The sequence below is a fragment of the Planococcus citri genome, chromosome 3 (assembly GCF_950023065.1).
Source record: "Planococcus citri chromosome 3, ihPlaCitr1.1, whole genome shotgun sequence".
NCBI lineage: Eukaryota > Metazoa > Arthropoda > Insecta > Hemiptera > Pseudococcidae > Planococcus > Planococcus citri.
The window spans coordinates 67,631,687-67,644,768 of NC_088679.1; the positions used below are offsets into that span (position 1 = coordinate 67,631,687).

The 13,082-nt window shown below is 33.9% G+C and overlaps 1 protein-coding gene across 1 annotated transcript in view; it reads right to left on the bottom strand.

Moving 5' to 3' along the window:
• Positions 1-13,082, bottom strand: part of LOC135838426 (protein bark beetle-like) — a 69,364-nt gene that overhangs the window by 41,823 nt on the left and 14,459 nt on the right. The window contains exons 2-6 of the mRNA XM_065354061.1: positions 10,828-11,006; positions 7,915-8,108; positions 7,230-7,401; positions 2,380-2,549; positions 890-1,128 (exon numbers count right to left, since the gene is read on the bottom strand). Coding sequence (XP_065210133.1) covers positions 890-1,128; positions 2,380-2,549; positions 7,230-7,401; positions 7,915-8,108; positions 10,828-11,006 — 954 coding nt within the window. The remainder of the gene's footprint in view (positions 1-889; positions 1,129-2,379; positions 2,550-7,229; positions 7,402-7,914; positions 8,109-10,827; positions 11,007-13,082) is intronic.

The window sequence follows — 13,082 nt, forward strand, 5'->3', positions numbered from 1 at the left end:
CTTTTTTTTCATTTTTCACCACCTTTCGAGCAAATTGCTGAAAATCATTACTTTTTCACTATACTTTCACTACTACCGACTTTCAAAATCATTACTTTTTTCACTACCTGTAGACACCATCCAGACAGACGGGTAAATGACCTTGAGAGGCCAGACCCATAAATAAATGTTTTAAACACCATTAAGTAAATCTTGACCGCTGAATTTATCACCCACAACCCCCCCCCCTCCAAAAACAACAACAACAACCACTTTTCAACACAATTTTTAAGATATTTTTAGACATTTTTTTACCTTTTCCCCTTCCCTTTTTCCAATCTTTTTTTGATTCATTCTGAGTATTTAACTAATCATTTTTGGACATTATACAAAAATAAATATACATACTTACTTTTCCGAATTTTTTTCACTCTTGGGGTAGGGGGGGGGGGATTAGAATTTATAAAAATGTGTTCAGATTGGAATTATGTATTATTTATTTTATTGATTTGCCCATAACTTGATTCCCTATATGAAAAAATAGACCGATTTAGAGTTGAGCAGAAATTACTCTTGAAATAAGTTTCCAGCTGGGTTTCCAGTTGTATACCAATTTCCAGTAATTACAAGAATTCTTATGACATATACCCACTAACTAACAATAAATAATTCTACGTACGAATCTAAAGTCACCTCTTCCAGTCGTTTCCTATCACAGAGAAAAATCTCCATCAAATAAGGACTTTAATGAATCAACGAATCAACCAACCACACATCACACAACCATAATGATTTTCCAGAAAACCAAACCAGACTGTATAAATTCAACTTCATCGACAATTCCATTCACCTCGTACAGCTCCATACTCCATACATTAATATTCACCAGCACGTATCACTAACAACATACCTGATGGCATTCTTTGGCTTGTGCCGCGTACAAACTCTGATCAAAATTCACAGTAATCGGAAACGTCTGACTGGATGTCGTAGGGAAGGTACAGAAATCCAATGGATTGTGGCTTCTCTCGACGCTGTACACTGGTTCTTCGTGATGAACGTATTTCACACCATCGGCTTGATTTTGTTCAACGGTACATCCTTCCAGTAGGGCTCCTCCGACAGTCGAATTTATATACACGCCGTAACCTATACGAACAGATACCGATAAAATAGGTATAAGTAAGGTATTTTTCATCGAATATTGTCAGCTACAAATAGGTATGTACATTCGCTAATAGTCGTGTACAGAAAAGATTTCTCCGATACACTAATTCTCGACTCGTGCACGTTTCGAATTTCGTAAAAATTGCCATCGCCGAGCGTCGCTATAAATTGTGTAAGCCGAGTATTTTCCATTTTACGATTAAATCACGATCTTTTCTTTCTCCTCGCTACCTATCCATCGTGCGAATCGGCGTATTTTCTATGTTCAGAACATTACAGTACACCGATTCGTTTAGAGAAAATTAGAACGACACGGATTGAGAGAGAGAATGAAAGACTGCGGAAGCACGCCGCCTTCGCTGGAGCAGCGGTTTGGTACACACGAAAGACGAGCGATGAAGGCGCAAATTACTCGACGTAAATGATTCGATGAAAATTAAACACCGGCCGAAAAATCCGACTACGACCTCAATCGTGTTAATGACCTCGATAGGAGACATTTTTTTTAAATCATGGAGCTGCTGATGACGATGACGAGGTGTTGCAGGTTCGCAAGTATTTGCATTCGACTTTCGACTTTAATTTTAATCGAGCTGCAATACTCATTCAGGTGCCAAAAAAGAAAAAACAGCGTTAAGTAGTAAGTACTCCTTCTTCTGGTCCTCTCACTACACGAATGTCACGAGTAAACGTATCGTAAAACACGAACATTAAAATCCTCGTACGTCGGTTACAATTCATACGTAAATTAATAATTACAGTCGCATTAGCAGCAGCACCCACGAATATGATTCATTATTATGCATTAGTAAGTATGCAGAGGCACTCGCAGTTGAAAGCAAATATACGAAGAAATATCTAGGTGACGAATTGTACCAAATCTTTGCTCTCTTTTTCAAAACCTAACCGTCATCTTCTCCATTGAGACATCGATGGCGGTTAATAACGCGATTAATTAACATTTAACGGATATAAATTATTAATATTTTGACTCGCGAAGCCTCAGTCATCGATGCTTGACGAACGAAAATAAATCTACGGTTTCAGTTCTTTCGGTATTCGTTCGCTCGTTCAACAGCTCGTTCTCGAGTACTTAATTCGCGAGTAATTCGGCGGCGTAATCCTTCTGAAATATCCAGATATCTAACTTTTATGCCTCCCACGATTTAAATAATACTCGAGTACAACGACGACGGTAGCAAGTACCGGAAACGGTATTATACGACGAATTACCTCCGTTATTTGAAATTGTAGAGTTGACGATGGTCACAGGTGCTTGAGGATCTGTAACGTTGATACCGTTAAATGCTGAAAAACTTATCGAACATGAACTAATGACCGGTGGTACGCCTTCGATTTGCAAAGCCGAAACTGCACTGTAGTTCCAACCGGAGCCGGCATAGCTGCGATAAACAAAAAATAAACGTAATGATATTAGGTACTATTAGTATAAGTAGTGAATAAGCAATGATGTTTATTATGGAGAAATCGTACACGAGAGCACGTTTACATTGTAAAATAATTCCAGTACGAGCACTTACAAGCATGTTCGGTTATTTTGAAAACATGGAACGAGCTCAGGTAAAGGGTATAGGTACGTAACAACAGAGCTAACAATTATAGTAGGCTACAATAAATGAACGTAAAACTTTATCGGGTGAAAGTAATTGAGTCGTAATTTACGTTACACGCATGAACGATATCCCATAATTTTTTTGAATGACGACAAATTCACCTAAAATCGAAAAAATGTGTCCATGTTTAACAAAGAAATAATTTTCACACACTTTTTCAAGCAGGGACGAACCAAAGTGATTTCCGGAGGGGGGAGCAAAATCGCTAAAAAGGCCAACTTTTATCATCAAAATTTCCAATAATTTCACAGGTGTGTTTATTGCTTCGAGAGCTTAAGGACAAGATGAAATATTTTCAATTTTTGGTTCAAAATTTTAGAATTTGAATTCCTACGATTTCTTTTTAGAAATTTCAAATTTGAATCACAAAAAGCAGACGCTTTTCGAAATGTGTATTTTGAAAAGTACATACAAAAAAAAACACGATATTTCTTATACGAGGACTGAGGAGTTTGGTCTATACTTTCTCAGCTTCAAAATTTTAGAAATTGAATTGTTTTTTTGGAAATTGCAATTTTGAGACAGAAAAATAAAATCAAACAGGCTTGAGGGAAACGAGGCCAAAAGTTTTAGAAAATGGGGAATATAAATATTAGCACGACAGAAAAAGTGATTTGAACGACAGGACATTCGAACGACAAACGGTTCAGCACGACAATTTAGGTGATACGAACGACAATTCAATTTCATAAATAACGACGAAAGAAATGTAATCCACGTCTAAATAAAGTTTTGACCGACAAGAAAATTATTTCCCGGAAAAATAAACGATTCCCCGCCAAAAAAAAAATTCCAGAAAAATAACTCATTTTGTAATAAAAAATGTTTTGGTAAAATTAACAAATAAATTTTATGAATGGTAAGTGCTTCATTTTTAAAAAAAAACTCTTTCTTCAAGTTGGATTCGAAAAATTTTTACTTTTCAAAAAAAAATTAATTTCTTGCAGGAATTGCTAAAAATTATGAAAAAGTTGTGGTTTTTTTAATTGCTAAAATTTGTGAAAAGTTTTGTTTTTTTGGTCAAAATTTTCAAAAATTGTCAAAAAGGCTTCCTTTTTTCCAGAATTACAGTCTTATCAAGTAAATTTTTCTAATCTCTGTTTTTTTCAAAAACTGCCAAGGTTTTTTACTTTTTTTAAAAAAAAATTCCTTTCATGTTTTTTTTGTGAAATTTCAAAAAAAATAATAATAATCCAAATCGCTAAAAAAATTAATGATAAATTCTACTGTTTTTAAAAATTTCTTTTTGCTAAAATTGTGAACAAGTTTTGATTTTTTGGTCAAAACTATGAAAAAAATCTTTTGCTTTTCATCGAAATTATCAAAAAATGATTCTTCTCCCGTGCAATATCTTTTTTTGGTAATTAAACTGCCCTTTTTTCGTCATGAAAACACCTATTTCTGTCGTGCTGATGAATCACACCCTAAATAGCTCCCTTCCCCTCTTAGATTCACTCAGATTTTTCATCATTTTGAGGACAATTTCTCAAAATATAATATCTTTCTCCGATACCTAGACCCATAGAAAATTCGTATGTATTTCGAGAGGTATAAAAGTTGTACTTATGTAATTTCTGTGTTTTAAATGGAGGGGTTTCGTATATCAATTTTTGGCTTCAAAATTTTAATGCAAATGATTATTTTTTATCAGAAATTTCAATTCCAAAACTGAAAATTATCAAACAGACTCCAGCGAAGCAACTGAAGCAAGGACCAAAGATTTGGAAAATTCGTACTACGAGAATGTTCATTTTGCATTAAATATCTATTTTTCGAATCTGAATAGCAGTTTTTTAGAAATTTTAATTTGGAACAAGATTACGTATTTTTGAAAATAAAAAGTCAATTTTTCCACACTTGGAATTTTCAATTCCTGCTTCCACGTTAAATTCAGTCAAGTTTCAATCTTTTTCCAAAACGTTCGTACGATTTCCATAGTTTTATCAACATCATAAAATATGCCAACTTTTAGTCAATTTTTCAATTTTTTTGAAAAATTTCATTTCATTTGTAAAAATTATCAAGTTAACTGTTTTTTTGTAGTGAATTTTTCAATCTTTTTTCTGAACGATTTCGCGTAAGTAATGCATTTAAAATTATAAAAATGGTCAATTTTTCAATTTTTTTGAAAAATTCCTTCCAAGTTGTAAAAATTATAAAATTTCTGGTAACTTTCAGCTCCGTTCAAGTGTTTTCATTGCATTTTATGAAATTTCAAAGCAATTTTCGCAAAATTCCAATCAATCTTTTTATCAATATTCAGCGATTTTCAATACATTAGGTACCTATCAGTTCATGTCATGCCATCATGACGAAATTTCATTACATGAGTAATGTTTTATCTATTTTTGTTGATTATCAACAATCTAGTAGATTTTTTTACGATTTTGCTCAAGGTTCAAGAATTCAAGATATTTCATCGCTATCTGGTCTTTTCCAAATGATTTCAGGTCAGTTTATCAAGTTTCACACAATATGTATTATTCTGACAATTAGAAATTTCTGCCAAGTTTGGCTCAATTTTACTAAAGGTGTTCGATTTATATGAAAACGACACCAATATCATGAAAATATCTGAACTTTCAATATAGTGAGAATTGAGTAGGGGGCAGAGGAACTGGAGGGGTGTGGATGAGGGTAGCATAAAATCGGACTTCATATTTGTGTTAGGGGTGTTCGATTCATATGGAAACGACACCAACAGTATGAAAATATCTCAACTTTCAATACAGTGAAAATTAAAGTGGGGACAGAGGCACTGGAGGGGTGTGGATGAGAGTAATATGAGATTGAACGTCATATTCGTGTTCGGGGGGTTCGATTCATATGGAAACGACACCTCGTTTACCAAAAACAATAATTTACACCAGAATCCATTTTTACCCCCTCTGTAAGTTTTTTCAATTTTTGACCACGGCCCACCTCAAATTTTTTTTTTGAAAAAAATATATGTTTTTTTAAGAGTCAAAAATACACTTACATGCTATTCCCATTTTTGTACCGAATTATGGTCATCGTAAAACGGGTAAACAAAACTATAAATCTCCATTTTTTGGGAAAAATATGGGGGAGGGGGGGTGTAAATTTTTGTGGGGATCCCTCTTATAGATGTTTACAACATACTAAAAAATTTAAAAAGTCGGTTCACATGGGGCTGAGAAATTTTTTTTATTGTAATCTCAGAAAAAGGGCGTCTCAAAAACAGGGGATGGGGGGAGGGTTCTGGGGGCCTGAAACTTTCCTGACTAAAGGTGCTCAAGGGTACCCACCTTTCATGCAAATATCAACCCTAAAACTCTCGGGGGCAAATTCACCATCAACTTATCCACCTATAGCCTTTCGAAATATTCTATCAGAATTTCCCTTCAAAATGATTAATTTTCAAAAACAAAGAAAAAATCATACTCGTATCTTATAAAACGAAGTAGGTACTCGGCATCTCTCTATTTTTCGAATTTCAACTAGTTAATGCTTCCTTATCTAAAAATTTTACAAGTGCAGTAATCACAATAAGCTCTTACAGCACTTCTCAGTCACTTCCTGCACAACTCGTAAATGTAGGAGTACAACCGGATATCCCTTCTTGAAACATCGACAATCGATAATTTCTCCCAAACAAATTCTAATTTTATCCGAAATAAAATTCGTCATCGAGTCAAGTCCTAGGTAGACAATAAAACAGGTGTCTGTCCATGTCCCATTGACTGCGAAAGCTGCTACACGAAATCGGTGCCGAAATCGCATTCGTCGTTATCATTGAGGTCGTGTTATCTTTTATTAGCTCAATACGATGTCGCTGTTGCGCTGACAACGTCGACAAGTGATCCTATACTCGTCATGTGTATGTATTTCCGCGATGAATAATACTCAAAATTACGTACAAAATACTAAGTAAGTAGGCTACGTACGTTAAACAAACTTTGCAGCGAAATTCACCATCGACGACTCATCATAATACGTTTAGTCACACGAATATTACGAAAAGAAAATTTTCGCATTAAAATCTCAAGGTCGCGTCGCCTCGTGAATCGAACAAGTTCAATAAATTTTTCTACGAATAACGATCCGATCGAACGACGAAAACGAACGTGTGTTGCAATTTAATGTCGTCAATTATACGAAAGATATATCCATAACCAGCACATTTTAGAGTAGGTAGACAGAGGCAGGTATATTGCCGACACCACCTCGACGAATTCTTTATACCAATCGTAAAGCGTGGTCGTTTATTTTATCGTTACGACGACGTCGCGTTGTACATATGATAAGAGTAAGTAATAAGTATTTTCCTGTCGCGTGTAAAGATAGCGATAACGTAACAATACCGGAACATCGCCACTTGTAAGTACTCGTAAAACACAATTACACATATCTAATGCAAAAAGGCCTCAATCATAAAGATACATACAAAAACATTATCGATTAGGTATCGAGTAATTGGATGTTTACCTGAGATCAACGTTTACGAGCTTTGATAAGGATTTTCTCACGTATAAGACATTCTGCTGTGTAAGAGTGCGTTCGAAGGCTGCGTTTTCGAAATGAATTCCTCTCCAGTGCTTGAGGGCTGTCAGAGGTTCGAGACGAGCCGAACATTCTATACCGATATCTGGATGGTAATCTGCAAATTATAAGGCATAGAATAATTAATTACATCCATATAAGAATCTTCAGTCCCGATCAGCTGATCTATAAGTTAATCTTTATTCACATTAACATTTTTTCACACTCAATTGGAATTATTTTCTATTTTCTCCAGTCTGAATTGGTCATCGATTTAAACTGAGTCAACAATGAGCCAAAATATTTCAAGTTTCAATTTTTAACAAATTTTTAAAAATTTGTACAAGTCTATTTTCCGGGGAAAAATCAAAATTTACGAACTTTAAATTAGATTTGTGCTCTATTTTCGACCACCCAAATCAATTGGAGGGAATTTCAAGTCGTTCTCGACTCTTGAACATAAACAATATTTTCGTAATTTTGTCACCCCCCCCCCCCCAAAAAAAAAACATTATAAACACAACAGAATTGAAATTAAGCACCTAAAAAAAAATCATTTGAGCTCATTTCATGAAAACAAAGAATTGAACCGAGCATGAATTGAATATCCATTAATGATACTCAGACTCACCACAAACGCCAGATCCAAGTTGTCTGTTTTGCCATTTGCAATCGAAAATCGATCCTTCCATTCCTCGACAATCTGGTTTCTCCAGTAACAGCCTCGGTCGAGTGGTACCAGTTTCACGATCCATCCATTTCCAAAATCTTCCTTCTTGAAATCCCAACTGTCTGCAGATTATTCTAGCATCGGCCTTGGTCCATCTGTCAAAAATAACCAAATCACGTCAGAATTAATTATAAATTAGGTACCCATATTCAATCGGACTATTGATTTTGAGACAGACGTGTGTTTTTAGAACTGAGTATGGGCCCTGAAAAAAAGAGGGAACTAAGCCTTCTGACTGATTTTTTTTTAGCAATGGAGAAATATTGAATCATTCATGCAATCTTTTTCAAAAACTAAAAAATATTTACACGAAAATTGCGGGGAAAAAAACATCATTTCGTGGTAAATGAGTCCAGCTTTATGCTAAAATTGACAAAGTTTGCTTTTCGCCAAAAATTGACAAAATTCTCGCGTTTTTATACAACTGCTAGAAAATTTCACTATTTTGAGAAAATCACTCAAAAACCTCACTTTTGTGTAAAAAAATTGCCAAAAAGTCTTGTTATTTTGTCGAAAATTTGCAAAAAAGTCTCGTTTTCTCGACAAAAATTGCGAATGATTTTCTTGCTAATAATTTCAAAAAAGTCCTGCTTTTTGCTATAGCATAAATTATTGTAATTTTATTGCTTTATGACAAAAATTCTCGCTTTTTAGTAAAACTGCTAAATAATTTCACTTCTTCGAAAATTATCCAAAATTCTTGTTTTAGTTGTTTTTCGATCAGAAACAGTCAAAAAGTACCCTTTTTTTTTGTAAATAGCTTCCTAAACAACCCTACTTTTTGGCAAAAATGCTCGTCTTGTTTTTTAACAAAATTCTCGCTTTATCAAATATTTGACATTTTTTTCTGCAGAAAATCTCAAAAAGTTTCACGTTTTTTCCAAAAATTGCCCTAAAATGAAGTTTATTTTCTAAAAATTCTCAATACAAAGAGTTCGCCTCTTCGAAAAAAAAATTGAAAAAAGCATAATTTTTTTAATTTGCTCGTAAGTTTTGTTTTTTGTTAAAATTGACAAAGTCTTACTTTTTGCCACTCGCTTTTAAACAATATTTAACCCTTGCTTTTTCATTAGAAATTGCCAAAAACTACCAAAAATTCTCGCTTTTAAACAAAATTGAACCCTTGCTTTTTCATTAAAAATTTCCTAAAACTACTAAAAATTCTCGTTTTTATGGCAAAAAATTCCAAAAAGTCTCCCCTTCAAGAAAAAATTCGAATTTTTTAGATTTTAACACCTGATTCTTGACTTTTGAGAAATTAAGAAAAAATTCGATGAATTTTCAACACTTTGTGAGACTTTTCAAAACATTGAAAAAAATTGAAAATTTCCAGCATTTTGAGTATGCTTTTTCACTTCTGAGAACTCGAAAAAAAATTACTATCAATTCTTGAGATTACGTCGGGTTTTCAACTTGAGCAAAGATGAAGATTGAAGAACATATCCATGATTTAAAACTTTCCTTGAAGAGAAGACTTTACACACACTTTTCATCAAAAATTTCCAAAAACTAGGTATACCAAAAAGTTTTGTTTTTTGTTAAAAAATTGCAAAGTCTCTGCATTTAAAAACAAAAACAAAAAATATTTTTTTGGCCAATACTTGATTGCTTTAAAAAAATCCTATTTTTCGCTAAAATTGTAAGTTTTCCTTTATCATTTTGATAACAATTTTCACTTTTACAAAATTGCTCCAGTTTTACTAATTTCCAAAAAATTACACAAAAATCTCCCTTTTTTGCTGGTAATTGACAAAAAGTATCGTTTTTTGGAAGAAATTGCTAAAGAGACCTACTTTTTGCTAAAATTGTCAAATTCTAGCTTTTTGCCAAAAATCTCGAATTTTAAAATTTGACAAAAAATGCTTTTTAGCAAAATTATTGAAAATTTTTCAAATCTAAAAAATCTCATCTTTTTTACAAAAATTTTGCAGAAGTCGCGCTTTTTTGCCAAAAAAGGCCAAAATCGTTTTTTTTCAACTAAATTTGTCAAAGTCTTATTTTTTTATGAAAACGTTGCAAAACAGTCAAGTTTTAAAAATTAAAAACCAGAACATTTCATTTGGTAATGTCGACGTGTTTTTTTTTGTAGCTTTTATTTCTATGTTTATATGTTTTGCTTCCATTTGGCATTTTGTTACATTTTTGAGCTATTTTTGTTACTAAAGGTTTTTTTATTTGGAAAAAATTTGTATGAACACTGCTTTTACTTTTTTTGGCTGAACGTGAGACTATGACAAATAATAGCAAAGGGCCTTTTTTTTGCAATTTTCAACAATGAAGAAAGTTCAGTAAGAAACGAGACTTTTTGCAAGTAATAGAAAATTCTGGGTTTGAATCAGCTCGAACGGATTTTGAATATATGTGTCTAAATTAATCTAAAGGGTAACAAAGACGATAATTACGAGTTTATAGACATGCTGAATTTCATTTTGAACGTTTTTACAGCATTTTTTCAATAGTTGAAGAACTCAAAAATCCACCAAAGATTCCAAAACGACTCGAAACCATCGCCAGTCGATTTCGAAGGTCTAAAATGGGCTAATAAAACAAAGTTCAGCCATTAACGTTGTCAACGTTGATTTGATCAAATTTTGGGTTTTTCGTGGAAAATATGACCCAAATTAGGAATAAAATTTCAAAAATTCGACTAAAAATCAAAAAACGATTTCACAGGAGCTGAAATTTCCTTCGATGGTCTATTTTGAGCTCACTTCTCGATTCTCTCGTAAGTTTAGTCAAAAATTGGTACTTTCCAGTAATCAGGTAGGTACTCACTACTCAGCAATTCTACAAGCGATAAATTCTTTAACTTACACGCTGGAATTAGTACACACGGATCTCCATTGACTATTATGGTAAATCTGCAATCTCCCAGTGAACACATTAGGCCCATCGACTAATCGGACACGTTTCAGGTACTCGTTCGATTCAGGTATCAAATTCTCATTGGTGTTGGCCGCCGAAGTGAAAACAATCCTTTCGTGAGGTTCGCCCTACGTACACAAAAAGAAAAGAAAATTCCAAAATTAAATACACCGATTACGATACCATAAAATATATATTTCTATTCTATAGGTACCATAGATAGATCTAAGTAAGACTGACTATCAATAAACTGTGGCGGAAATTCGCTACAGTTATGTCGAAGAATAATTTCCGTAAAAAAAAAATGATAATTCGATACGGTTTCGGTCATCTTGCATTATTTTTGCAGCTATAAGTACTTTGAAAACGATCGACCAAGCACTTAGGACTGAGAGGTTGATTTCGCGATATCCGAAACCGTTCAAAAGTGACAATTCTCTGCTCGAATTGACTCTGTTGACTTCAGTTTAGCGCACTATTCAGGAAGTGTTCAGTTTTTTTTTTTTTTTTGTTTCGTTATAGGTACCCAACCGAACAAAGAAGTGAACAGGACAGGTAAGGTATCGTTTAATGCGTACTAATTTTAATTCTTTTGTTTATCTATTAAATAAACGATTAAACGACGTGTTTTCTTATTATCTATTCAGATACACGATGCAGCTCGATGGATATCTGACTACCTACTACCTACTCGTATATTGAATTTAAAAATTCAAATATCACGTATGATCTACTTACACCTACCTACCAATCTCACTACCACGTGTCTATAGACTATATTACTCATTATAAATTATGATACAACACGGCGAATAATTTCGTTAAAAGTGAAATGATACTCATTTTGATAGACGTTTCAAGCGTAACAATAATGGCCAAAGATACTTTCGATCGTCGTACCAATTACACTCTCGTATACTACCTACACTTGCTTTCGGATACGCTCATAACGTTGCTGTTTTACGATTATCACACATTGTACCTTCTACAGCACGTATCTCAAACCTCACTTCGTCAACATCTACATCTACAACACCATCTCATCTTCTCATCACCAATCAATCGTCGTCGAACATAATGACGTTCAGTTTACACGTCCTTGATCGAGTCTATTGCCTTATACAATCAAAAAATTCCTTCCACACATCGAAACTGTCGTCCAACCAATCGAAAATTTACTCTTTTCACCATCTGGAAAAAAAGTAACCCGAAACCGCGAAGATATGACGCTGACGTAGCAATTAAATAACATTATTTGTACGTAGTACGGTATAACAATTGTTTATATCTATACGATTGAGTAAGTGAGTATCACACGAAAACATTGGACAGAAAAATGCTGCAGTACCCGGTGAATATTTTTTCTCGATTCTACGTGACAATCAAACCGTGACTATGTTTCCGTCACTAAAAATAGGTAGTAGTAATATTCAAGTTAAACCTTCCAATGCAACTGTGTCATTTCCAGTTAAATGTCAGTAATTTACAGAACACATAAACCAAATCGCTGCACGAATAAGGACGACCATTATACATACACAGTACACACATATGCATGTGCTGCGATTAGTCATAAATGGTAAACAATCAACTGACGCATGTATTGGGTGTTCGCGGTCATTTCGTAACTTGAAATACCGTAATATACCTACTGTTTTCCTAGGATAGAAAAAAAACACAGAAAATAACAAAAAAATCACATTTGGATGTATATTTTAGAAATCAGGCACGTATGAAAAAATGGTAAAGTAAAACTAAAGATAAAACTTGAGTGAATACGTGTAGAAAACTTTCGAGTCTTTGTTGAGAAACACCGATTCGTCATCGTCTTTGAAAAACCACTAATAGGATTAAATTTTCCCACGAAACGCATAAAAAGCGATATAAATATGAATGGACCTCTAGCAGTAGAAACCTATCCCACATATTTCTACAGAAGTCAGTAAAATTCTTCTGAGAAAGATTTCTATCGATAGCAAAATTATGTTGTCAAAGTAGCTTAATTTCAAAAATAATGGAAATAGAAGAGGGGGCTCACTTGGCTCAGGCTCCGGAGAGGCTGGGTGAGAGTAAAACAAAATCTGACGTTATATTTGCGTTCAGGGAGTTCGGAAAAACAACGCCAATACTATTTCAAGTCGCTCCATTTCAAAAATGATGGAAATTGAGGGGGGCTGAGGCTCTGATGGAGGAGTTGGGTAAGT